Here is a 27,917-nt window from a genome sequence, read left to right on the forward strand (position 1 = left end):
ATTAAAATTTAAAGCACTCGAAAGCAGGCGCGTAGTTAATTAGAAATGTGGGAAAAAAACCGTCGCGTCGTCGGTGTCGTTTTTCATTTCGTGTATGATATCTATTTCAATTTATAAATATGGAAATGTATATTATTAAGTAAACAAATACATGTACTTAATATAAAAAATAAAAGGTAATGTAGCTAGGTATTTGACAAAACATTTTCTAGAGTAATATTGTCTTCGGTTACCGCGATAGTTACTCATGAAATAAAATTATGGAAACGGATTAAATCGCGTATAATGAATTTAAAATACAGTATAGAAATAAAAACAAATAGTAGTAAATATAGTATTTTAAATTCATTATACGCGATTTAATCCGTTTCCATAGTTTTATTTCATTTTCTAGAGTAATTTTTACTCATGAAATTGAGAAAAACACCGAAATTAGTTATTTACTAAAACTTGACGTTCATATGTTCATTGTAATTTGTAATATGCCTACTTGAAAAATAAATATTTCATTTTCATTTCATTTCAACACATAATTACTATTATCTGTTATGGCCTTATGGCTGCCGGCCAGATGAGCCATTTTTTTTTAAAGTTGTTCACCCCTCTTTTTTTGTAACATGGGTGTTTTTTACGCGATTCATACTCAGAATCTCAAGGTCTTTCGATCCTGCCTGATAGGAAGTAAAAAAAATATCTTAAGATATCCATACATTTTTCAAACCTTCCATTCCGTTACTGCCATACAAAATGTATGAAAAAATGGTAACGGAATGGGATAAAACTTGGGAGACTTTTTTCTCCTATTAGGAGTGAAAGAGCTCACGATTCTGAGTGGAAACCACATAAAAATTTCCAAATTAAAAAAAAGTCGGGTGGACGTACAACTTTGACAAAAATAAAAATGGCCCAGATAACAGTTCTAATCAACATTCAATAATTAAAATTATTTATTAATAATGAAGAACTAACACGATAAGGTAGGCAAGCACGAATTCAAATTTGTGATTTTTGTGTTTATTGCCATCGCGCAGTCGGGGGCGGTGCCGCTCGGCTGCCCGCAGAAAGCCACTTTATTTGTGCGCCTGCTAACGCACACAGACGCGTCCGGTGTACTCGTGTGCGCACCGCCGCGGCGCCGGCCGGTACCCGTGCGGCACAGTGTGTTAAAAACCCCAATTTTGTCTCACCTTGTTTTTATTGCATAATACACACACACACATATTCACATATTGCTTTTCGTTTTACCAACAACGCCATTCATTCATAAGTTTCATTAACGATACCATGTGGTTACGGAGTGCACACGAGTTGAATACGGCTACGTAACCAGTCTAAAATGTGCCGTCCAGACGCGTAAGAAGATCATGGTTCCGGAGAGCGCCCTTACACTGGTGTTTTGAGCGTATGACTAGCCCGCACTCAAGTGGCTATTCTAATTATATCACGTACGTTATGCACAGTCACTCCATCTAGTGACGAGAGGTAATAATACTTAGACGACTCAATAACGTTCAATGCGGGTTTGCTGATGTTGTATTCAGTCGTGTAATAAATTTTAGATTCGAATTTTGAAAAATATTGCATTGAATTCGTGTTTTTGTGGATTTGTGTATTAAATTAATGATATTCTTAATGCATGAGACTAAAATAATACCTTTGAGACCTTTAAATTTATTGAATAAATAAGTCATAATGGCTAATCGTGGCACGTAGCGCCATCTATGATTTTGGTTTGACATTAATTATACGATGTTCCGGATGAGACCCCATGGATTAGCAAAATGTAACATTCTATGTATATTACAAATACAATAATTATTATTTATGTTACTTAGCGATTCTGTGATGATTATTACGTTATTATTTATGGTACAGGGTTAATTTAATTTGGTGTACTGTTTTTATGTTATTTGTTTTTTTTAGGTTTGGTGATTTGTATCATTTGTATAAGAGATTGTGTGGAGGTGTAAATCAGTTAAATACATATAATAACTTTTAGTATTTGATATCAAATACTCACAAAAACAAGTTACTATTTCAAAATATATCAATGGTTGCCTTACAAAGGTGATGGTAGCATTAAGGTCAGTGGTGTAGATTAGTGAATATTGCGTAAAGCTATTAGAACTTAATATAGAATATGGTTTTCTGGCTTTGCCACTGATCAATAGATAAATATCGAGCTATGAATCGAATAGAAGCTTATTTTCCCATTTTTTTTTGTTTTGCGCGAAACATATACAGTGCCGGCATAGTGATGATTTCTGTACCTTGTCGCTTTAACGTCGTGTATGAAATGTTATACGAAATTGTCAAACGATTAAAAGCGACAAGGTACAGAAATCAGCACTTATTTATGCCGGTGACTGTACACCACGAGTATATCACAAAATGCATATTTTTATTAAGTGTATAAGGTGCGTTGACGGATGATTTGAAAATATTTTATTTATTTGACTATATTGCTTAGAACAGGGGTTTCCAAACTTTTTTGCCTCGGAGCTATTATCAACGCGTGGCAGAGTGGCCCTGATTGTCTCTAATACAAGTCATCTTTTGGACATGTGTATGCAGTTTTGTCACCGTACAATTTAATATGGATAAGCCAGCAAAATGAGGGCAGCACCAGAAGTGCACGTAGCGAATATTGCTTCTCATATTCGAGGCGTCTCCTCGGGCGGGATTGGAACGCTTGATGACCCAGGGTTTGGAGACCCCTGGTTTTAGAATATACATCGAGACTTACCAGTTGTAATAAATGGCCAGGCGGTATGCTAAATTAACGAGATTATAATGATCCATTTATGTTATCGCGAAATTGGACGCGTATGGAAAAACTACTTTTATGAAACAAATCTTCCACCTTTATTCCATGCTAAGGAAGGATTTTTATTATAGAACACATTTTTGCATACTAGATTTTTTAAAGTTCGAATAATATTAAGTAACATGATAATGAGCTAGGTCCACACAGGGAGTGCACGTTGCGGGGCGATGTGTTCGCGCGGCGAATGTGGCCGTGGCTAGTCGCTCGGCCGATCAAAATACGGTGCGGCTTGGTCGAGGCATGCTCACACTAGACGTATTTTTGCACGAGGCAATTACCTCGCTAAGCTGCTTGGTCAGTGTGGACCCGGCTAGCAGTAGGCATGTGTCGCACGGTAGCAAAATTATTTCCACCTTGTGTGTTAACACTTGACTCTCTGATTGACAATTCGTTAGACGCCCTTGCCGTAAATATGCTATTTTGCTCCCTTGTCCTGCTATTTAATAAGTATATCCTTATTATAAGATGTAGTATTGCAATTATACTGCTTGCTTCCAAAGTGAAGACTGTCAAAATACCAAATGAGTCGCTTAACTTCAAACCTGGGTAAATCCTTTCTGCTTTAAGGTTGAATATATAAAAAATATAATATGATCTGAAAGATAATCAACCTTATAGTTGAATGGATTTACCCAGTTTTGAAGTTAAGCGACACAAATTATGTTTTAATATACTTACTATGGAGATTAGAAATATCTCTAGTCTCCCTGATACTTACATAATGAAAATTAAAAACCTACATGTCAAATCTGAAGGTGCTGTTACACCACAGAATATATAATAGTACAAGAACAGAAGGCCCACTGCTTTGATGTTCACGAAATGCCGCCTTTTTAAATGCCTACAAAATTCTAACAAAGAAACGAGACGCACGTGCGCAGCGTCGGAGGATAGGGTTGCCTATGGTTTAAAACGCATTAATTCTCAGATAAATAGTTATACTATATATTCAATTCTTGGGTACTTTCTAGGTATATATACAGTATTTATATATTTTTGTTACAGCCTTCAGTATCACAAGCCTTATTGAACTTTTCCGTGGGACTTAATCAATAAGATCAGTGTATGATTGTCCTATTTTATTCATGATGTCTATTTAACTAAGCATTATTTAGCCATTCCACACGTGGACATCCTCAACCTTGAAAAAAAAACTCGCTACGTGATGTAACAATAGAAAGTGCGAACGTGCGTTCCGTGAGAACGCGTGCCACCCCTGATCAGGCCGCGAACTCGCGGCCGCCGGCATGTACTTGTAGCGCGGCGATAGAATCGCGGAGTGAGCCGCCCCTGGTTACACGGGCAACACAATTGCCAGCAATTCACATTGCCGCGTCTGCTTTATAGTTAGTTGGTGCGTATTGAACAAACGCGGCAACGGTATGCAAATTGCTGGCAATTGTGTTGCCCGTGTTAACATTGTAAAATTAATTGATGCTTTATTAAAGCATGTGGCTTAAGAATGAGGTCTAAAAACTGTCAAAACTTTTGGCATGATTGGAAAGAATGAATAGATTTGTCCACACAGCAATCACAGAACAAACACGACTGTATCTAAGTATTCTGTATAAGTTTTAATAAGCCTCTGGCTTTATCTATATAAGGTTACATGTACAAGCATTGCCTTTATGTTATGACATAGGTACATACATATTTTAAAGTAATAGAACATGCACAAATAATGAATCTTAAGTCGAATATTTATTAGCAACTTCTATATTTATTTGTACAGATAAGCACAAGCTCGGTTCGAATGTTTGTTCTCGAATGATTACAAAATGTTCTCATAGCAATTGTTATATTTTTTTAATAAAAGGTTTTTTTATTAAAAAATTGTTTTTATTGAAACAATAATGCGTAAACATTATTGTTTAGATACGATCAAAAAACTTTGATGTTCGTTATGCCGATCATGTAGGTCTTTGATATTGACCATGAAAATAGATACTGTATGTTTAGGCAGCATATCATGAAACCTGAACACCTTTTGAAAACCCTGACCAGAAAAATATATACGACTGTTGTAAGAGGGCGCTGGTATTCTGATGTATGGGGTGACAGTTCAATATATTATAGTATGAAGAAAACAGGGGCCTATTGCATAACAATTTACAACTTGTATTACAAGTGGAACTCTCTTTCTTATAAAATGAATTGGAGGGGGACTACCGCTTGTAATATGAGTTGTAACTTGTTATGCAATAGGCCCCAGTTCTTATGAAATGCCGCAACATGGCGCGTCATCATATAAATTCAACGCGCCAGTATAAATCTAATTTAATCATTTGGATTGAATTATCAATCCAATTTGGATTGAATTATCGAGAAATGTAACCTTTCAACGGAATCATCACAGGTAATGAATCTCAGTGGATTTTTTTGTAGATTGGTGTCTACTAGGCTACTAGGCAAAGAGGATCGAGTATTATAGAGAGTTACTGTCGGAAGTAAAATGTGTAATCATAGTGCATAGACTGCCATCTCTTGACACAGGCTTAAAACTTTTGAACCTCACTTTTGACAATTTGGCCCATATTCAGCTTGATATGTGTTAAAATGTCAAATATTAATATTAGATTAGCGCCGTCTAGCTGAGCGTACCCCAAAGGTGTAATGCCATCTACTTAGTCAGTTCTAAAGTTCTGTCACAAAGGTTTTAAGTGATAAAAACTTTATTGACAGATATTTCTTACTATGGGGCCGTCCATAAATTACGTCATTCTAAATTAGGGGGGGGGTTGGTCTGCGGATGACGGTAAATGATAGATGGGGGGGGGGGGGGTTTCGAAATTGACGTCATTCTTATTTATTTATTTATAGTTTATTTTTCACGTACAAAAAGATTATTTCTAAAAAGAAATTTCTTCCAGCACACCTAGTAAGTGAGACTGCAAATGTGAGAGGCGGCTAAGGCGCATACAATACTAAAATAACTCATAATAAACATACATAAGTAATGCAACATAGATGTACACAAATACAGTAATAACTACAGATAAAATACTCTAACAATAATATTACATATAATACTAGCTGCCCGCCCCGGCTTCGCCCGTGGTACTTAAATGTATTATACATATAAACCTTCTTTAAGAATCAGTCTATCTATTTAAAAAAACCGCATCAAAATCCGTTGCGTAGTTTTAAAGATCTAAGCATACATAGGGACAGACAGCGAAAGCGACTTTGTTTTATACTATGTATTGATAATAAACACAATACTTAAATCGATGTTTTATTTTGTCAAACTGGTAATGACGTCAATTTTGGGAGAAGGGGGGGGGGTCATTAAGATATGACGATAGGATGATTATAGGGGGGGGGTCTAAAATCTGAAAAAATCGATGACGTAATTTATGGACGGCCCCTATGCATATGCATTGGTTTGAAAGCTCGTTTCATACTGAATAAATTGCAATATTACTTAAAGTACTTTGCTGTCGCAGTTTCGCGTGGTTCCTTGTAACATCTGAAAATTTGGTAAAAAAAAACAAGTCAAGAAACACGCGACCTCTTCCGGACGTTTTTATTTTTTATTTATTTTTGGTTGGCTTAATATGCTTTAATGATACTTAATATAAACGCTGGGTCTTTTATCTTTAAGTTTGTATATGATTTTTGTGAATTAAATGGACAATATTGCTACTGTACAACGTTTTGTTGCACATTCCCGTTGATGATTGTGAAATCTAAGCGTTTTACTGAAAAGTACCCAAGTTCTAAAGGTTACTAGCAGACTTAAAGATTTCTAGGAAAATGAAATACCAGTAATTCAATATGCCCAAATTCAGAGAACTCATACTAAAAAAATAATTATTTTATTTGGCTAATGTAACAATGTTTTTTTCTTCCTTTTGCGAAGTCTATTTTTCCGCGTGCTGACGTCTATCGACAAACTCAAAGTAATCAAGGATTCTTAAAAATCACGATCTACATTTTCGATCGTTTATATCACATTTTAATAAGTATAAAACAGGTTTTGATATCATGTATTTTTTATTGAATAAAAACCTTTATATACAATTTTATCAGTTAAAGCATTTGTGACAGAACTTTAGGACCGACTAAGTAGGTCACCGTACCTTTTTCTGTATGGTACTGAGGTACGTTTTTTTCTTAGACTTTATCTGTCTATACGGAGGTATATATGTCTTTGCTACTAGGAAAGGATTATAAATTATAAGGTAAGAATAACACTTTTATTAATGACATTTACTCTTGTTTGTAAGTAACATTCCCAAATTTATTGTCCAAATTGACTATTACAATATTTAATCGATTTCGGTGACTCTGGGCCCATCATCGCTGAGTCTACGGCCACATTCGGCCCTCCGCCACCCACTGCTTCGTATAACTTCATCATGGCTGATTGGCACACCTTACAATACGAATAAGCATCAGACATCGTCAGACTATCATAATACTCAGTCGATCTCGGTGACTCTGGGCCCATCATCGCTGGGTCTGCGGGCACAGCTTGGGCCTCCGCCGCCCACTGCTCCGTGTAGCTTCATCATGGCTGGTTGGCACACCTTACAAACGAAACAAGTATCAAACATCAGCGTACATAACATCATATAACAGGGGACATCACATAGGGGACAGGGCTATCTTCACGCCTAAGGGCATGGTAGGACGACTTAGTGCGTTTTCACATTATCCGATGCGATATCGGATGTAGGACCGATATCTCATACATTTAAGCCGCCATCTTTAATTTTTGCCTTTGAAATCCTTCCGACATCCGATATCGGATCGGATAGTGTGAAAACGCACTTAGGGGCAAGGGCGGACTCAGCTTCGTACTCAGAGTAGTAGAGTGGAGGTCACGTGTTCCGGGAAGACCCTGGATCCGCGCATGGCCGAGGGCCAAATTTTGAATTTCGAGCCAGTGGGATACATCCATATAGGCTATAAAAAAACCGGTCAAGTGCGAGTCGGACTCGCTCACCGAGGGTTCCGTACAAACTTTCAATAGTTGAATCACCAAAATGTTATTCATAGAACTCTACAGACTTGACTAAATCCCTCAAGACTCAATTTCCCACATAACAAGTAATATTTTAATACACAATTTTATTGTTAGTCAACGTCCAAATAATATCAAGACTATAATATTAATTATATGTAATAGCCATGATTGGTGAATTTTTCATAAATTTATGTTGGTAAACTTCGGGGATAAAAGTGGGGGAAGTCCTTCAAAAATCATTTTTTTTTCCACAAACAAAAAATTATAAAAAATAGTTTTGATATGTACAGTTTGAGCTCTTTCTAACGATACCCCGCTTGACCTAGTTACTTGAAATTTACAGTTGCCCCCCCCTCTTCATTTTGGCCATTTTCTGTAATTAATATTAATAAATGAAAAAAACTTTCAATTTGTAGAGGTTAACGATGTTCATAAGTATTCCAAATTTCAAAGCGATTGCATAAGTAGTTCTCGAAATATTTAATAATGTGACAGACGGACAGACAGACAGACAGACGGACAGAGCGGCGCCATAAGGGTTCCTTTTGTACCTTTTTGGTACGGAACCCTAAAAATTACCTTCTCAGCCTGCTTCAAGTGAGCTTCTAGATCTGCCTTGGACGCGTCCGGATGCTGTTCGAGCCATTGCAGTTGGTTTGTACACTCTCTTTCCACGGCTGACTTTTCATCTGCTGTGAGACGATCGCCTGCATTTGCTACTGCCTATATGAACAACAATTAAGTTATTTTATATTTTAAATCATCAAATGAAATTCATAATCATTCGTCAAATGCAGCAAGCCATTGGTACAAAGTCGCGTCTTGCGGTTAAAACTTCCACGGTGCACGCAACGTAATAGGTAGGTAGCTAATTAGGTACTTCCTTACAATTTTTAATTAAAATAGGCACCTACTAGCTACCTAAATAATTTACCATTGAGCAGGTATGGTAGGTATGCATCACTTAAGTTTTCCATGAATCCCCTTTGAATTCGTGTTTAATTCATTTTCAAATATCGCATATTTACGATTGCTCGGAACTCTGTCTCTGATTGAATATTGATATTCAAATTTGGTTATCGGGAATTCAACGAGCTCCGAGATTTGTGATTAGTAATGCAGCTCGGAACTTTTAATTTATTCTTTTTAATAAAGTGGGTATTTAGATATCTACGTCGCGCAATAACATATGTAAATTAGGCACTCAATATATATACAATATATAATATTTATCGGTAACTAGTGTAAGTAAATACCTCGTACATAGGTATAAAACTAAAAAAAATATCTAACCGCTTTGCACCCAAAAGCATACGCCTCAAGCTGATTCTTCAACTCCACTCGTTTTCTCACAGCTTCGTCTTCCTTCTTGTACTTCTCAGCGTCATTTAGCATCTTCTCTATGTCCTTCTTGGACAGGCGACCTTTGTCGTTCGATATGGTGATGTTCTCCGAACGACCTGTGCTTCGGTCCTGTGCCTTGACGGTTAGGATACCGTTCGCGTCAATGTCAAAAGACACCTGAATAATAGACACAATATTAGTGACCAGAGATTGACCTTTCGTTTAGGTATAGGTACTTCTTTATCTACAGCTACTTATAAGCTAATCAATATTGATACAACAGCGGCTCTCTTAATATTACAGTATAGCCATCGCAGCTTCGAATTAGTTCTACCTCAATGCATAGGCATAAGTACTAAAAAGGTATAATAAGCATTTATATTGAGACTTACTTCAATCTGAGGCACACCTCTTGGCGCAGGAGGTATACCCGACAGATTAAATGTCCCTAGCAAATTGTTATCCTTCGTCAGTGCCCTTTCGCCTTCGTATATCTGCAAATGATAATTTGATTAAGTAGGATGCTAATTGTATAATCCGATTAACTATAAGAGTTTTGAACGATTCACGGTTATTTTCATTAGACTTATATTATAAGGTAATCACGGTCTATATCCCGGTCAATATGTCCGATTAACTATTTCAAATTATTTTACCTGTATAGTGACTGCTGGTTGATTATCAGCATAAGTCGTAAATATTTGCTTCTGCTCTATTGGGATTCTGGTGTTCCTGTCAACTAGCTTTGTCATGACGCCTCCAGCAGTCTCGATGCCAAGAGACAGCGGTATTACATCCACCAGCAGGACGTCAGCTATACGCTCGTCTTTGGATCCTGTGACAATAGCGGCCTGGACAGCAGCACCGTACGCGACTGCTTCGTCGGGATTTATATTAAGGTTTAAGGTTTTACCCCCGAAAAACTCCTGAAATGGGCAAAATTTATAACTTAGTTTAAAAAGTCACGAGCATGTTAATCATGTAGGTAGGTATGTTAAGTATAACGAGTACTTACCTGCAACAGTCTTTGTATCTTAGGAATTCGCGTCGAACCTCCTACACACACGACATCGTGAATTTCTCTTGTGTTTAATTTAGCGTCTTTTAATGCTTTCTCAACCGGCGCTAGAGTAGCTCGAAATAGATCAGAGTTCAGCTCTTCGAAACGTGCTCTTGTGATCTTTGAATAGAAATCTATACCTTCGAACAAAGCATCGACCTCCAAGTTAGCTTCAGTGCTAGTTGAAAGTGTTCTTTTAGCTCGTTCACAGGCTGTGCGTAATCTTCTTACTGATTTAGGGTTGTCTCTTAAATTTTTCTTGTACTTCTTTTCGAATTCTTGCGCAAAATGATCAACCATTCGACTATCAAAGTCTTCACCTCCTAAATGTGTGTCTCCAGATGTGGAGCGGACTTCAAAAAGCGATCCCTCGGCTATAGTGAGAATTGAAACATCAAATGTTCCACCACCAAGATCAAATATGAGAACATTCTTGTCACCTTTTAGATTTTTATCCAAGCCATAAGCGAGGGCGGCAGCGGTTGGCTCGTTGATGATTCTAAGAACATGTAGTCCAGAAATTGTCCCAGCATCTTTTGTAGCTTGGCGTTGAGAATCATTGAAATAAGCAGGGACCGTTATAACTGCATTTTTTACAGTCCCACCTAAATAAGTTTCAGCTGTTTCTTTCATTTTTGTCAGCACCATCGAGGATATTTCTTCTGGGGTGAACTTCTTTTTTTCTTTTTTGTATTCAACGACTATTTTTGGCTTGCCGCCTTCTGAAACGACTTCGAATGGCCAATTTTTAAGGTCATTTTGGACAAAGGGATCGTCAAATTTTCTTCCAATTAATCGTTTTGCATCAAAAACCGTGTTTTTTGGGTTCGTTGCTGCCTTAAAGACAAGTCATATATTAGAATAGGATTGTCTATGAATACATACTTTTGTAACAATTACCTAATTTAATAGACATAGGTACTAATAGTAGAGACGTTAACAATGTTACCATTCAAATTGTACCTGATTCTTAGCAGCATCTCCAATCAACCGTTCATTCTCGTTAAAGGCGACGTAAGACGGAGTGGTTCTGTTGCCGTGATCATTGGCTATGATCTCTACCCTGCTGTTTTGGAAGACGCCCACGCACGAATACGTCGTGCCGAGGTCAATTCCCACCGCTGGGATGCTCATTTTTATTAGTGAATGTCACTGGAAGGAAGAATGAAAAGATAGGAGACATCATTGAAATATCTGTGACATATCATAATTCAACTGCAATGCTACATAGTAGGTACAAGCTTGCATTTTCATCCGTTGTTGTCCAAATCATTCAAGAGCATTATAAATTGAAATAGATATCATACACGGAAGAAAAAACGACAAGGCCCACTGGTGGCCGAGCCGGGCGGGGCGTGGCGGGCTGGGGGTGGCTTTCGTGTATTTCAATTTATAATTTATATATAGTAAGGGTGTGACTACTTGAAAAAATATACAAATCAAAAAATATTCAATAAAATAATTTGATTTGTTCCCTAGTTGTATTGAAGAGCATATAAATTTACTCAATACGTAGGACTGGTGTGTGGTGTCCTATATTTTAGTTTTATCAGGAATAATTATTAATTCCAGAACTATTAAAATCCAAAACTATAACCAACCAGTCCAACCACCTACTATGAATAAATTAGGTACCTACCGCCTGAGTTAAGTGGTGGAATATAACTACATCTGTCGTGCGATATGATACACCCTGTCACAGAGTATCTCGGAAGATTTCGCTTGAAAAATAACAATACATTCACTTACTATAAAATCTTACGTTGGTACTTTTAGTCGAAAATCGCTCGACATGTTTAGCAAAACGAAGTGAAATTTTCGACTAAAAGACATGGAACGTTATAAAAAAATTTAAGTTTTATTAGAGTAAATATAGTCACTATAGTATAAAAAATGTTATAGAACAATAAATTTAAGGGCTTTCGGTGTCAGATTCCACGACAAGTAGGCCAGTTAAATTAGTATTCCATCGGTATTCGATATTTATGGCACTTCGGCAAATTTTATCGTGAAGATGCTTTTTAAGTTAAGCTTAAGTCTTATTTATGTACGAGTAAAAGAAGGCAGCAAACATAACAACATTATTTTTCAGATTTCATGAAATAACTAGTTTTTTTAAAAATTCATTCGCGAGAAATGTTTCAGCTCAAATGTGTCAGTTCAAGTTTTGCAGATGGAAGCAACTGTGTATCTATTAATTGCATGGAAAAGCAGAACGGTAAGTACAGTAGAGTTCATAAATATGTGTACATTTTTTCACCTTATTAAGGTGAAGACATGTACACATATTTATGAACTCGATTGTACCTATATTCTGTGGTTTCTGTCAAATCTCCCGGCAACACCGGGAGTTCCCACTTATACTTAAGGTACAAGGTAAGGCATTCAACTCTCGCTTATACAACCTACGGTAAGTAGGTGAGGTAAACGTAATCCAAGGTGTAATCCATAGTGTAAACTCTATTAGGAAAGCACAAAAAAAAATCCAAATCCCAATATACCTAATGGGGTGGAACAACTTTGAAAAAAATGGCCTACCTTCACATCTGCTGTAAACGTGAAACCTGCATATTGTATGTTAGGAATGGTTTCGGAAATATGTAGCCATTGTGGATTATTTCATATTGCTTTTTGTTTTTGGCTGACTTGTATTATTTTTGTCCGATATTCACCTAAAATTTTTACATGATTTTGACAATGACTGCGTCAATAACATGCCAATATAGGAGTCCTATTAGCTTTCGTAATATCATAATATGACCTCATTTAATAATTAATAACTATGCCATGAAGTCGTTAATTATAAAAAGGTTTTTAGTATGGAGTACCTACCTATACCTACAGATTGAATTTAAGTTTTAGTTAATGGAAATAAAAGAAAATACCTATTAGCATTGTATTAGCATGTATACCTATGTTTAAAGTGTGTTAAATGGTACCTCAAATTAATATGTAGATCATAATCCTCCTTGCGTTATCCCGGCATTCGCCGTGGCTCATGAGAGCCTGGGGTCCGCTTTTGACAACTAAATTGTAGAAATTGCCCTAAATTAACCGCAACATGTGTAGTAAACAAACGCAGCCGGATATTGACTGGTTTTCCTCGCTATAAACATACCGGTTACCATGGCGTTTACTCTAAACAATATTTAATCGATTCCGCCTAGATACTGGCTGAACATAACATAACAATGGCAGGCAAAGGCAAAGGAAAGAAAAAAGAAAAAAGGAAAAGGATGAAGGAGACAGTAAGAAGGCTAAGAAAGGTGGGGGGAGAGGCAAGAAAGGCAAGTCTAAGGGGAGATGCAACGTGGATATGTTGACTGATGCTGCGATGGACAATGTTTACTACGGGTGCCATAACGTGCAGGAGCTGCTGCAGGCCAGGGGGTTCCATCCGCCGGACTTTAATAAGAAGAAAAAGAAAGGGAAGAAGTAATGTTAAGTATAATAGTCAGCTTTTATCGAAGATTGACCCACATTAGTGTAGTAAAGACAGTAAAGTGAGAGCGGCACGTATAAGGGGAGATGTAACGTGGATATGTTGACTGACGCAACGATGGATAACGTCTACTACGGGTGCCATAACGTGCAGGAGTTGCTGCAGTCCAGGGGGGTTCCATCCGCCCGATTTAAAAAAAAAACCGAAGAAAAGGGTTCCGTAGTTTTTCGAAAGGGAAGAACCTATAATGTTAATTTTAATAGTCAGCTTTTAATGTTCTACTTTTGTGATTTTTTTCATATTTTTTAAACATATGAAAAGATTGACCCACATTATTTCCGAAAATGTATTAAAAAATGACAGTAAACCCTATTCATTTTTAAATACCTATCCAACAATATATAATGCGCAGAAAAAAAATAGTTACTGCAGTCCGTAATAAAACATTTTTTTTTCAGTTGGCGTGATTAATATACATCCGCCTTTCTAGTGCTTACTTTAAAAACGGACGGACAGACAGGGAAACAAGAAGTGGGTAATGTGTGATTTTGATATGATTGTCGGTGAGCTTTTTTCGAAGGGCCCTAAATTAGTGTAGTGAAGTTTGACAAAGTTAAAGTTTTCTGAGAAAGATCTCACTATACAGATTAAATACTTTTTTTGTAATAACTAAAGCTTATTATTAATAAATATAATACACACACAAACCGTTGCCTTTTGCATTATTTTTTCTTGGAGCTGTTGATTGATTTAGGTAGGTACTGTATTTTTGCCTTCAATGCCTTACTTATTACGGCAACTTCTTATTTAGACGGCGTGCGAATTCGCATGCGATTTTAGTTACATTGCCGGCTGTTGAGGTTACATACAAGTTGGCACAGTCATCAAATACCGCAATGTAATAAAACTCGTATGCGAGTTCTCATACCGTCTAAATGGGCCCTTAATCGCATTGCGCCTTCGATTTCCATTGTATGACTCTATGACATACTAGTTTTAGAAATATATGTATGTATAAACGTATGGGACTGGTTGTAATCAAATGTACCAATGTAATAATTTGAATACTAAATTTATTATAATAACAACAAATTTATTATAATAACTATAATTTAACAAAGGGGTGATTTGAAGTAATTACACAATGAGTTTAGTAGACTCACAGATAATTTATAGAAACTTGGTCAAAATTATTAATTAGTTATCAACCTTCTTATTAACCAGGATATTGATCGAAATGACCTTAAAGCACCATAAAATAATATTTTAGTAATAAAAACAACGTGTATAAAAAATAAATGCACATTTTATAAATTCCTGTCCGTTACATGTAATTGTAAAACAAATTAGATTTTACGAGTATGTAACTATCTGAGTGGCTAATATAAACACCAGATACCACAATGAGGAGGCACACTTCAGTGTAATACCTCCGCCACACTATAGCCCCCCCGCGCTGCGGCGATGATGCCCTCTCTGGCCACACACTGCCCTACTCGCGCGATTAGGCTCCGCGCACACGGAGGCAACAGTTGCTCGGCGACTTTCGTATTTGTATGAAAAGTTGCGTCGCCTCGTGTGTGCACCTTCATACTAGCCCATAGACCGAGCGACAGCGACGGAGACAAAACAGTTTTGTCTCCCGTCTGTGGGGGGCCTTATCGCACTAGGTTGTTGCCAGCCCTTTGACTCGGGCCAAAAAACCGACAAAATAGTGAGCGGTGGGCATGACGAGCGGCGTGAGTAGCGCGGCCACACTATGCCTCTGCCTACTTCCCATGCCGCTCGTCGAGTGTGTGGCAGAGGTATTAGGAGAGACAGCCAATGCAGCTGAAGCATGTTTTGCCGTAGATTTTTTTTTTAAATGTCAATTTGCCTCCTCATTAGCATCTTTCGATAGAACTCGTGATTGAATCGGGGTGCATCACTTGATGTTGTATAGCGGTTCTTTGAGGATATGTTCCACTTCTCTTCGGTGCAGCACGCCTGCGCCCACGGCAGGCGTTGGAGCCTCTGCTCGGCCCGCGTATACCAACTGAAAATAAATAAAATACTTACCCCCTTATTCATAAACGTTCCCTAAATTTATCAAGCCGATAAAGTTCCTTAGTCCCTTTCTATCACACCAATACGAAAGGGACAAGCGAACTTTATCGGCTTGATAACTTTAGTGAACGTTTATGAATAAGGGGGTTAGTAGGTACTATGATCTACTCACGTGGTTCCAGTATCTAGAGCCACGTGGTTGGACACCTTTAAACGGTTAGATGACTAAAGAGATCCTGAGGACGCAAAATATCCCTCCGTTGACAAAATGGGACAAGAAGGTCCGACCCATTGAAACCTTATGTTGTGCATAAACAAATTGATATTGATAGGTGCATGAGACACACGCATTATTGCCATCGCTTTTGGCCTTGAGTACCTCGGAGGCAAAATAAACTGGAGGCGCCTTCATGTTGCATTTGCTTACAAAAAAGTCTGCCGAATTTCGCGGGGGGTGAGGAAATAACACATGCCAAAAATACGTGTCAGTACACACGCACATTTTGACAAAAAAAGAACACATGCTCAATAGGATGCACTCAAACATATGGCATATCATCCTCGTCAATATTATTATAAACTCTATTATAATTAAAATTAAGTTGATTCTTACATAATCTTAAAATCAAGCCTCGTAAATAAAAACTCTACCGTACGTCCCGTTCGAAAAAGTATTTATTTCTGCAAACGAGTTATAAATCGATTCTATGTAATTGGATAAATGTCATTAATCTGACATATGACGAAAATATGTTTATCTAAAATATATTAGAACAACAAATAATGAGTAAAATTGCGTAAATATGGAACTTTATACTTTATTTTTATATGCTTGAGGTGGCTGAGTGTTTTTTACACGTGCTCATGGCATATTCGGGCATATTTAATTACCAGTGATCCGTGGAGAAGCGATTTTGTGAATGACAATAAATCGATTGTGAATTTGTATTTACGTGACTTTCTGAACATTTGTTCAAGTTTTTGGGCAGAGGGGTAAGTAACTGAAAGGCTACTCCAGTTCTATTTCCTCCGAGTTGAGTACCTACTTTAATAGAGATCTAAGACATTTTTTCTTTTGATCCTACGGATACAACCATCAGTACGACGTTTATTGGCCTCCTTATTTGAATTTATTTTCATTTTATTGTTAAATATTCATAACTCGTATGTCGCATTTCCTTGGCTTGAGGAAAATTCAGCAGAATTTGAGACCCAAGTCACTAGTTATTAGCTATTCATCTAATAATATATTAGAGTAGAGCTCGGGTAGAGCCTTGTCTACAGTTAATAAGCTCCGTTTAATGAAATTTCTTCGATAAATGTTGAAAGTTGTATAACAATGAAGTTAATTTAAAATACTATGCGGACGTCTGCAAGTTTAGATCAGAAACTGCTTTAGTTGAGCGAGTCAGCGCAAATTGAGCATTGACCCGGCAAATACGAGTTTTATAAAATTCACATCAAGATTTTCAATTCGTTTAGTAGTTAACCAGTGATTATAGATTCTCTGTAGGTACTTGGCTAGTTGTCTTGATCGGTAGATTCTTTTTCCAGATGGGCGATTTTAGAATTTCGATATTGCTCTTACCGCTAGGTCACCAGCGCTTCAGAAATCAGAACTGTGCACAAACTAAGTATTGATGTCAAAAGGTAGCCATTTACTTCAAATTTATATTCGTTATCTTACCGTTCTTATTCTTATATACGTTCAACCAGGCCAATGTATTCACCTCACTGACCCCGCGTGTAAATATGAGAGCGCTTGAATGTCGTTACGGAAACAGGGACAGCATGCATATAAAATGCGAAAACATTTTTAGGGTTTCGTATTTAAAAAAGATGAAAATCGGAACCTAAATTAAAATTAACTAATTACACTTTATGTCACTGTCTGCCTATTTAGTCAATGGACTCAAGAACTTTTTGGCTTGCATATAGGCAGATATTGAATAGGTGCAATAAACTAAGTTTAATCTAGTTGGAGTCCAGTCCAAGAGACTAACCTTTTGACTTGAAATAAGTTCTAATGTCAAATAAAGTCATCAAATGTAATCATCAGCAATCTAATATCACCTACCGCGCAATATATATCTGGTCAAGAGACGCATACATTTCTTTAAATCACAATAAAATTCATACGGATTGTACCTACATGTTAAGAGTGTGTGTGGAAGGAAATAATAAAAAAAATGGTTTATTGACGAGGCTTGTTACCCACCTTTCTTCCTAATAAATTTTCAAAACGAGGTTTGACGAAGGTCCAGGCTCCCATATTTCTATGTTCTTCTTGACTCCATATGAATTCTAAAAAAGAAAAACACAAATAAATCACCGATGGTAGCTTTATCGATGTAAAAGACAAAAGACAAAAAAGACAGATAGTCGTAAAAGACAGACATAATATATCTATTTATATGTAGCTCAGAAAAACTCTATTTATCTGAAAGTTTCCGTTCAGCGTGCGTAGCCAAATGCACAAACGCTCACGAAACGAAACGCTCGTAGATATCTATCGCTATCGCACTCGTGTATTGGCGCGACAGAGCCAGACTACCTTTCGCGGCGTTTCGTTTTCGTTTCGCGTCGTAGAAATGATATTCGGCTACGGGGCCAGTGTTGTGTTGATCAGCTAATAGCGTCGGGTAAGTTTACTAACTCTACACGAGCGAAATGTTTTCTTTTTCTTGTAATGTAAACTACGATTATAGTAGAGGAGTGGAATGAGAATTTGTATGGGGGGGGTCATAATAATTCCCACAGAACCGAAGTTTGGTTTTTTTAGTTCTTTGTGTGTGTCTTTTTGACATACTAAAAATATAGTAAAATATATTTATGCAAAATGCGTTTTTTCGACCGCCAAAAGTTGTATGAAAAATTACTATGGAAAAAAAATCCTAAAATTTAAAAATCGTCTCTGGTATCAACTTGTGGGGAATTAGGCGGCAAATTTTTTTATAGCGTTGATGTTTAGCAAAAATATAAATATTTTTCACTATTTTGGTAAAATAAAAAATGATAAAAATCATAAATTTGATGAAAGGAAGTAATTAAAACATAAATTTCAGCAATGTAATTTTTTTCATATATTCCCACACCATGGTAAATACGGGTACGATCCGCCTGGTGATTAACAGTTACGGTAGCCTATGACGCCTGCCAATCTAGAGCCTCCACATGCGCGTTGCTGGCCCTTTAGGGGGGTGCGTATCGATCAATATAACTTTTTTTTATATATTTTTAGTCGTTATAACGATCATTTGATGATATAATTATTGAATCATATAATAACAAATAATATACTAACAAATTGTATAATTCTTATTTAATATAACGATATTTTTTTCGAATAACATTTATTATAACATACTTTGAGTATAATGCTTATTTTCGATAATAAATAAATGGTATAACACAAATTCTTTCTAAAGCACAAATAGAATAAAAAAAATGTACAATAAATTAGATCCTTCATTTACCAGAAAAGTGGATTAGGTTAGAACTGTGACCCCTACACACAACGCACTGCTACCAGAAAAATGGGTTAGGTTAGGTTAGAACTATGACCCTTAAACATATGTACTGCTATCAGAAAAGTAGGTTAGGTTAGGTTAGAACTGTGATCCCTTCAAAAAAGAATAAAATTAATTCATGAATTGTTTTATAATGTTTGCTAGTTATATTATACTAGTCGTATATCAATAGATAGTTATACCATATAACGGTTATTATAAATAAGTGTTATACGAAATAATGATTATAAAAAATAAAAGTATATGTTTTGTGGTTATACCAAATGTTAATTATGTCTAGTGAGTTATTATATCCTTTGATTATATACCAAATGCTGTTATATAAAATGTTACTATACAAAAAAAAGTTATACCAATAATTACACACCCCCTTTAGGGTACCTTTCCACTAGAGATGCGCAACGTGATAGTGTTTGATATCCACACAGAGAACCTCCTATAGAGTAGCAATCTTGTATATTTTGTTCGCGATACGAGTCACCAGTGTTTGGGGTGCGAGGAGCGGGCGGGGAATGTGTTAAGCGCGCTGTGATTGGCCGTTTCAAGGACGGCGGGCAGTCGCGCCAGATGAAAAGGGACAGAAGTATGACTGTCCCTCTACTGACGCGTAAGTGGCCAATGTAAGTTGACCTATGCCGGCTCTGAATAAATTATAAATATGACTTATTTGTGGAATGTAATGCCGTCTGTTTTTAAATTTGAGCTTCTTGTTACCTTTCCACACCATTTCACACTACAGGTGGACATCTTTAAGGCATCAAAATACCCTTTTCCAATTTTTTAGTGCGAAAAACACGCGCTGCTTTCGGGTCTGTTACTTGGTCGATACTGATCGGGCACGGCGAGCGCCCGCGCTTATATCAGTGCAAATACTAGGAAGGCTGGCAACCGCGAGTCGTCTTGTAATAGATGTCTATAGGGGTTGGTCTGTGGATATCCACCAATCATGTTCACTGTTCACAAAGCGTAGCGCTAGTAGGAACGGGTTCGACTAAGCTGATTGTGGATATCAGAAGCATCCATAACACATCTCTGGTGGAAAGGCACCCTTAACAGTCCTCAGCTAGCTCTAAAATTTGCCGCCTGATTCCCCATAAGTTGATACCAGAGACGATTTTTAAATTTTAGGATTTTTTTTCCAAAGTAATTTTTCATACAACTTTTGGCGGTCGAAAAAACGCATTTTGCATAAATATATTTTACTATATTTTTAGTATGTCAAAAAGACACACACAAAGAACTAAAAAAACCAAACTTCGGTTCTGTGGTAATTATTATGACCCCCAAGGCTATATCTCCTCTACTATTAGTGAATGATATTAATTAACACTTTGTCACATAAAAACTCACTTGATATATTGTTATGGCAAAATAGGGTGGTTGAAAGAACTTACTTCTAGCATTAGAATATTTATCTAGCTCGGCCTGCAGGGCCTGCAGTGGGAAGGGGCTGAGTGCCTCCACCCTCACGATGGCCACATCTTCGATCTTGGCGCGCACGCGTTCCTTATGCAACTCGTAGTAATGTTTCCCGCTCACTAAGATCACCCGTTTCACTTTTAAGGGATCTGCTAATGAGTCACCTGAAATATCATTTTGCCAAATTTATAGCATTGAAAACCCTCGGTGGGTGAATCCACGTAAAAGTAACGTGAGTCACGACTTCATTGATTGTTATATAACACTTTAAGTTCTCGCGCTTTGTACACATATTGTAACATGTGTATTGTAAGCACATATTGTGCTTTGTGACATGGGGACCAGTGATTCAAATGTTCAAACCAAAATATCTATCTTCGGACCAGTGCGCGGATGTTGTGAGTGCTGTGTGTCGTGCGGTGGGAAATAAACAATAACTAAAAGCGGGTAGATTATAGTTATTTGTCTACCCCGAACATTTATATAAATTAATATCGGGTAGTTTTGTGTTGTTTACATCTCCGGTGACACTTTGCTGGGACGTCAGTCTTCCGCGACCACGGCCAGTGCAACCTGGCCGAAACGTAAAATAATGTTAATTAATCGCGTTCGACCTGTGTGTGACTTTAAATTCATTGATTGTTTATTTGAACAAGTGCAAATGAAAGGATCTATGCATATATTGGGAAAGTAACACTTATTTAGAGATAAATTACCACTTGAACTTGCATCGTTAATAAATTGAACATGCCTTAAAATCGTGACTCATGTTACTCTTGAAGCGGATTGACCCTGGTGGTAAACGTCAAAATTGTGTAAACTATCGGTACTAAACATTTTTAAATTAAAGGAAAATAAAAAAATGTTCATCTTCGACAGGACCCGAATCTGTTACCTAATATCGGAACATTGCACCAGTTTAATCATTTCTGGAGAAGTCTTCAAATTTTCCTTTAATTTAAAAATGTATAGTGACATTTGTAAAAAAGAATATGAAAAATTACCAATAATAGGATTGAAATGTGTGCCAGGCGCGAAGTCCTGCAGCGGCGACACCGCGTCGGCTAATCGCAGCAGTATTTTGGGCGCCACCACTACCAGTGGTTTCCTGTAGTTGCGCACCATCTGAGATTCGAACCAATTGTTACTTATTGTAGTTACATAAGTAGTAAATTTCAGGAATGAAGCCTTTAAATTAATGAATTAAAAAAACACGGTGTAGGCAGGTATATGCTAGTTGAAGACAATATGATGACGAGAGTGACGAGACACACAGGAATTAAACGGAAATAAACCCAAGGTAATAAAACGGAGTGCTTCTGCGAGGCCTATTGAGTCCAAGACTGTGGACGCTGGCTGATTTTACCTACGTTGCTACGCCCCTGCTTGAATGGGCCACTCATCATACATACCTGTCTTCTCAACAGATGGAAATACTGCGCCGGGGTAGTAGGGTTGACGATGTGGAGGCACACAGCCTCAGAGTCAGGAGAAGACTCTTTACTGTCCGATTGTTGCAAGAACCGCTCAACCCTGCATGAGGAGTGTTCTGAGCATGCACCGTCGTAGCCGTGGGGCAGCAACATTACGAGTCCGTTGCTTCTCATCCATTTAGCTGATGTTGAAAAAGAAATTAATGTTTAAAATACTGTTATAAGTAGAATTGGTGATCTGGTGAATTGGTGATCTGTGATCAGAGCTCAACGAGGGTGCGGTGTGCTGATGACGGGAGGACTTACGGAACTAACTTGTTCCGTTTATTGTCCTTTGAGTCGTCGGCAACCCGAACCCTCCTTGGAACTTGTACACTCCTTTTTGCTGTGTACTTAACACAGCATAACCACAAAATTAAAATTTTGAAAAAACCCCCGACCGCGACATAGTAGACCGATTTTCATGAAACATGGCTAAGAACACTCCCGACTAACTCAGCTTTCAAACAAAAAACTAAATCGAAATCGGTTCACCCGTTCGGGAGCTACGGTGCCACAGACAGACACACACACAGACAAACAGACAGACAGACAGACAGACAGACAGACAGACAGACAGACAGACAGACAGACAGACAGACAGACAGACAGACAGACAGACAGACACGTCAAACTTATAACACCCCGTCGTTTTTGCGTCGGGAGTAGTAGGATACCCCCGTTACCAGCCCGGGTCTGGGGCCTGCTCCCAGGACCCCACCACCGCCCATCCATGGTCTTGCTAAACCTAAAAAAAAAAAAAAAAAAAAAAAAAAAAAAAAAAAAAAAAAACTAATAGCCCCCCATTTAGATTCATTGCGCTGGGTCTCGACGCTCTCAGAAGCCTCCTTCTAGTATTTACAGAATACGTTCTTTACACAATACACCTTGTGCACGACGGTCACAAAAGGATTACCGACCCTTTCTATTGTTCGATCTGGACTCGGCGCTAGACCATTGTTACCCTACCCAGCTACCTGGCAGTGTCATGCACACCTTTTCCTTGTGTCTCATACTGATAGGTATTTTATAATTAATTTTTAGTATAACTTTGTGATCATATGGATTGCGATTCTAACCTAACCTAACCTAATTAAAATACCTAACTTTTCCATTCGTAACCTAACCAAATTTAATTAAAACCTACTCTTAGTTAACCTAAGTAGTCTAGACTTACCTTTATGAAACCTAACTGAGTTTCACCTACTTTTATTTTTATTTCTATAAATGTAGGTATTTATGAAATGTATTATAATTACGTTTTAACTTAAGAACTTCTGAGTTACATTTAAGTTTATCCAAATACCTAAACTTAACGATCCTATCTAGCGTATCTTTCTTTTTCTCGAATATTTATGATATCTTATACCTATTTCTATCATACATCTCTTTGTTGTATTACCAAATTTGTACATATGATTAATAAGTCAATTTTTGATTACGTCTTAATAAAAGTTAATTTCCCATCTTATCAAACTTTTTTTTTTTACATATATTTCAATGTTTTGTATCTGAATAAACCTCGGTAATTTTGTGAAGTTGCGTTTTTGCTTAATTGCTTTATTTATTGTACCTTCTTTGAATAATTTACTTACCTATGTCTATTATTATTTTTTATGACTTGTGTATTGTTTAAGAGAATGCATACTTTCAATAAACTTGTTAAGACGTGAGAAACTGAGAACCGGTTAAAACATGTTTAAGGCTAATTCTATGTGAATAAAAATGTCTTTTGTGCATTTTTAAAGATAATATATATTTATTGTTTCCGTTTATTTGAATAATTCGGGTTTTAGGTAAAGAGATCCTTCGACGAACATGTCAAGGCATGATACTTTGTATTCATATTTAACAAAGCATTAACTGGTGTAAACATGTTTTAGACTAACGCACCGGTAATTCTTGTGACTTGAATTTTTTATTGTAACAACTTAGTTGCTTTATTATAGATGTTTATTGTATTGTAAAATGACAAAAAGTTTATTGTTTGCGTTCAGGTATAAGATGAACTGGTTGAAACAAGATTTATGGTACGTTCCCCTGCTCTCTACCATATTACGAGTATAAAAGCCAAAGAGAGTCGAGGCTGAATAAGTATTCCTGTAGAGGCAGCCTTCTGTACCAGAGCTCCTTGTATCTAGTGTGGTATATAGAGAAGTGGAGTGTGCGTTTAAAAGTGAAGTGTTTATAGACAGATCCAACAATGGACGTGAGTATGTTTTTCTTTTTAAATTACTGTAACCCATATTGCCTTTTTATAATATTGTTTCGTCTAGTGTTCTTTGTATTTAATTAATAGAATTGTTAATAGTGTTTAAAATATTGTCTTTCATTGTTTCAGTTCTCTGAAAATACTTTCAAGAACTATTACTACCCGGAAAATCAGGGTGATTCAACCGATGAGGAAGGTACAGCTGGTTTCAAAGTTAAGCAAGCCCTCGCAAAGAAACGTCCTGGAAATAATATTGACAGCTTCTTTGAACGACCTAAAAAGCAGTGTAAAACCTTGAAACGGTCTTCGAATGTAAGCAAAAGTTCGCCAGAAGGCGTGGCTAATTTATCATCTGGACAAGATGATGGGGCGTATTCATCTCACTTAATTAAAATAGAGATATATGATATGCAAACAATCAAAAACATCCCACCCACGGAACACTGGAAGCACGCGGACGTCAGACTGAAGTATTTTGCGTTGGAAGACGACTTGGAATTACAAAATACGCGAAATATTGTATATAATATTACAAAACAATTAGCTTCTAAGGACACATGTGTAAAATATTTTATAGATAATAAGAAACAGTGATAAATATAATTTTTAACGATAGCAGTAGGATAGTGTTAAAGTGTTTCACATTTCTTATCTTTCCTTTTTATGATTTAAGTAAATTTCCTTGTAAGATATTCTTTTGCATTGTTTCACATTAAAAATGACGAAAAGTGTTAAGTCGGTCCACTACATTTGTTAATATGTAATAACCCTCTTTGTTTTATAAAATGTATACTCTTTATTGAATTACTTAACGCAGAAACTCAATGTGGGGAGGCGGCCTCGTTTGACAATGGATTCTCTGAACTGTGATGTTTATGATGCGGAACTTATAAGACTCTGTGAAGTAATCGAACTAGATGAAGAGTTATATGAAGCCGCCCGACTTGTGAGCCAATGTCACGGAGAGACGTAAGTTATTTTCACTTAAAATATTCATGTTCCTGCATGTTCAAACCATTTAACGAATACCTGCTTCATGTTGAGTTTTAACTTGTTATGACCGGATCTTGTTTCTACTTGTAGCGATTATTCCATTACCTGCTGAACAATAGGATAGTTTTTTAACGAGGCGATACTTGATCTTATTGTTACGTTGATGGTAAGGTGGGAGAGCCCACATATATAAACGGGGTATCTGAGATTGTTATCATTCAGTGTTTTACCACCGTGCTTCAATAATTGTAATACTTATTTGTGACGTTCATTTCCAAAATGGTTTTTACTTACTATCATATTGGTCCCACTTTACCTCGTGACAAGATTGCACAATTAAGTAAAGAATTTATTTTAAAATGTTTCCATAACAGTATAAGGCTCTGGTACACAGAAAATAAGTTACCTTCTACATTAGTGGAAGATTTTGATATTAAACCATACTTTACACCATGTAGTGGTCATTATATCAACGATTCCAAGAAGAAAACTGTATCTGAAGATGTAATTGACGGTGTTTTAATGATGCAAGCCTATTGTCAGCAGTGTCGAAAAGATTTGAGTTAGTATAAATGAAGTAACATTTAAATATTTTTAATTATATCTCGCATCAGAGTATTTATAAATGTATATGTTTTCGTTGTTTTAGATCTTCTCAAATAGGAGGTGGATTGAAAAGGTCGGCTACAGTTTTAGAGACAGAAGAAGAAGAAGTATCTGTTAAGAAAAGTCGCCTAGCTGTTGAGCCTACATCATCAACGTCATCTAAACCAACCCCTTCTGTCATTGTAAGTACAAATAATAATGCTGAAATTGAATGTTCTGTATGTAAAAAGTTAGTGTCTAAAAGATATTTTAATAATCATTTAAACAGTAATCTTCATAAAAATAATGTTATAAGATCTGACTTAGAATGGATTGATGTTCAATTAATTGAGAATGCGTTTAAGAATAGGGTGGCCACTTATAGAATACTACTTAATGAAAAAGTTTACCAACCTTTTACACCTGAAACTATTTTACAAAAGAATAGAGATAAAATCTTTGCATTATTGGATCGTTCCCTTGGTAATCATTTTGCATTGAAAGTTAACTTTATTCTAAATGCCGATTTTACACAAGAGAGCAAACAAATCAATAATACTTTTGATTTCCAACTATGTAACAATATTATTGATACTAGTAGCGACAAGGATGAAATTTTCGAGTCCGTGGTTAAGGATATATTAACAAAATTATCTAACTTTGAAAGAAAAGACAGTGGGTGGGGTTTAGTAAAATTTAACTATCTAGATGTTAATGTTAACAAATTTAATCCGTTGCGCGGTTCTTCTTATATTGAGTTACCACGAGATATTCAAAATAAAAAAGCAGTTATTAATGTAAAAAATAGTGATCAAGAATGTTTTAGATGGGCAGTATTGTCAGGATTATACCCCCCAACAAACCATCGTTCAAACTGTACTAAATCGTATATTGTTCATAAAAATAAATTGAATTTTAGAGATTTAACTTTTCCAATAAAATTGGGGGATATTCCAAAATTTGAAAATTATAATAATATGAGCATAAACGTTTTTGGAATTGAATACAATTCTCAAAATAAAAAACATGATATAGTAGGGCCATTGCATTTAACAAAGTGTAGAAAAGATATCCATTTGAACTTATTGTATATATCCAAAAATAGTAACGGACATTATTGCTTTATCAAAAACTTATCTAGATTAGTATCTAAGCAATTATCAAATACACAGCATGCTGTTCATATTTGCGATGGATGCTTATCCAACTTCACAACTCATGAAAATTTAATGAAACATCAAAGAAACGATTGTTTCCATGTTTGCACACATTTACCTTCAGAACAAGATAAAAAGAAAAACTGGTTCAATGAAAACGTTCCCACCAATGAAGTTACCTTCGATAATTACGAACGTAAATTAAGGGTGCCTTTTGTTGTTTATGCTGATTTTGAAGCCTTTTTAAACCCAATAGCAACACAGTCAAATAACCCTACAACATCTTCTACTACAAATATTCAAAAACATGAGGTATATAGTTTTGGATATTATATTAAGTGTTCTTATAATGATAAATTGTCTGTGTATAGAACATACAAAGGTAAAGATTGCACCCAGGTATTTATGAAGTACATAGAAAAAGATTTAAAAAGCATTTGTAAGAGGAATACTTTCGGAAAAACTCCATTGCCTTTATCCACTGAAAATAATAAACATATTGCTCAGAGTAGGACATGTTACATTTGTGATAGAAATTTAAATAGTGATTCTATCATTTCCTACAATTTCCATACTGGTCTTTACGAAGGCGTAGCACATACATTTTGTTCTGAAAAATACAAAGCACCTCAATTTATACCTGTATTTTTTCATAATTTGAGTAACTATGATAGTCATTTCATAGTACATGGACTTGGTTTGGTGGAAGGAGACATTGAATTGATTCCACAGAACAAAGAAAAATACATTTCATTTTCTAAGAAGTTACAAATAAATAATCGCACAATCAAATTGAGGTTTGTAGATTCACTTAAATTTATGCCCAGCAGTCTTGATAAACTAGCAAAAAACTTGTTT

At 36.4% G+C, this 27,917-nt stretch overlaps 3 protein-coding genes across 6 annotated transcripts in view; 1 reads left to right on the forward strand and 2 right to left on the reverse strand.

Moving 5' to 3' along the window:
- Positions 1-7,018: 7,018 nt before the first annotated feature.
- Positions 7,019-12,889, reverse strand: LOC125235158 (heat shock protein 68-like). 2 transcript variants are annotated; one of them, XM_048141620.1, is made up of 9 exons: positions 12,742-12,889; positions 11,843-11,924; positions 11,167-11,355; positions 10,159-11,040; positions 9,800-10,069; positions 9,536-9,637; positions 9,093-9,320; positions 8,379-8,522; positions 7,019-7,359 (listed from the first exon to the last, which is right to left on the reverse strand). In XM_048141620.1, exons 3-9 carry the CDS (start codon positions 11,335-11,337, stop codon positions 7,252-7,254), a joined length of 1,905 nt encoding a protein of 634 aa, XP_047997577.1. In that variant the 5' UTR covers positions 11,338-11,355; positions 11,843-11,924; positions 12,742-12,889; the 3' UTR covers positions 7,019-7,251. The 2 variants fall into 2 exon arrangements, with proteins under 2 accessions (XP_047997577.1, XP_047997571.1); XM_048141614.1 differs by lacking the exon at positions 11,843-11,924.
- A 505-nt stretch (positions 12,890-13,394) lies between these two features.
- On the forward strand, positions 13,395-13,792 carry LOC125234775 (small lysine-rich protein 1). Its single transcript, XM_048141175.1, is given in 2 exon segments — positions 13,395-13,422; positions 13,425-13,792. Coding segments are annotated over 2 exon segments (246 nt in total). The 3' UTR covers positions 13,643-13,792.
- A 906-nt stretch (positions 13,793-14,698) lies between these two features.
- LOC125236837 (probable 2-oxoglutarate dehydrogenase E1 component DHKTD1 homolog, mitochondrial) overlaps positions 14,699-27,917 on the reverse strand; it is a 63,213-nt gene continuing 49,994 nt past the window's right edge. For all 3 annotated transcript variants that reach the window (XM_048143777.1, XM_048143790.1, XM_048143784.1), the window contains 5 exons: positions 22,053-22,255; positions 21,645-21,765; positions 20,616-20,804; positions 17,910-17,995; positions 14,699-15,680 (listed from right to left, as the gene is read on the reverse strand). In XM_048143777.1, coding sequence (XP_047999734.1) covers positions 15,570-15,680; positions 17,910-17,995; positions 20,616-20,804; positions 21,645-21,765; positions 22,053-22,255 — 710 coding nt within the window. In that variant the 3' untranslated portion in view covers positions 14,699-15,569. The remainder of the gene's footprint in view (positions 15,681-17,909; positions 17,996-20,615; positions 20,805-21,644; positions 21,766-22,052; positions 22,256-27,917) is intronic.

This window comes from Leguminivora glycinivorella, chromosome 2 (genome assembly GCF_023078275.1).
Source record: "Leguminivora glycinivorella isolate SPB_JAAS2020 chromosome 2, LegGlyc_1.1, whole genome shotgun sequence".
Classification (NCBI taxonomy): Eukaryota; Metazoa; Arthropoda; class Insecta; order Lepidoptera; family Tortricidae; genus Leguminivora; species Leguminivora glycinivorella.

What these genes read in the sequence shown, in the direction of transcription:
- LOC125235158 (XM_048141614.1), bottom strand. Translation starts at nt 11,337, where the DNA reads ATGAGCATCCCAGCGGTGGGAATTGACCTCGGCACGACGTATTCGTGC. An exon ending in AGATACAAAGACTGTTGCAG is followed by an intron (nt 10,070 to 10,158) that starts GTAAGTACTCGT and finishes TGCCCATTTCAG; the next exon opens with GAGTTTTTCGGGGGTAAAAC. An exon ending in ACTTGAAGCAGGCTGAGAAG is followed by an intron (nt 7,360 to 8,378) that starts GTAATTTTTAGG and finishes TTCGTTTGTAAG; the next exon opens with GTGTGCCAACCAGCCATGAT.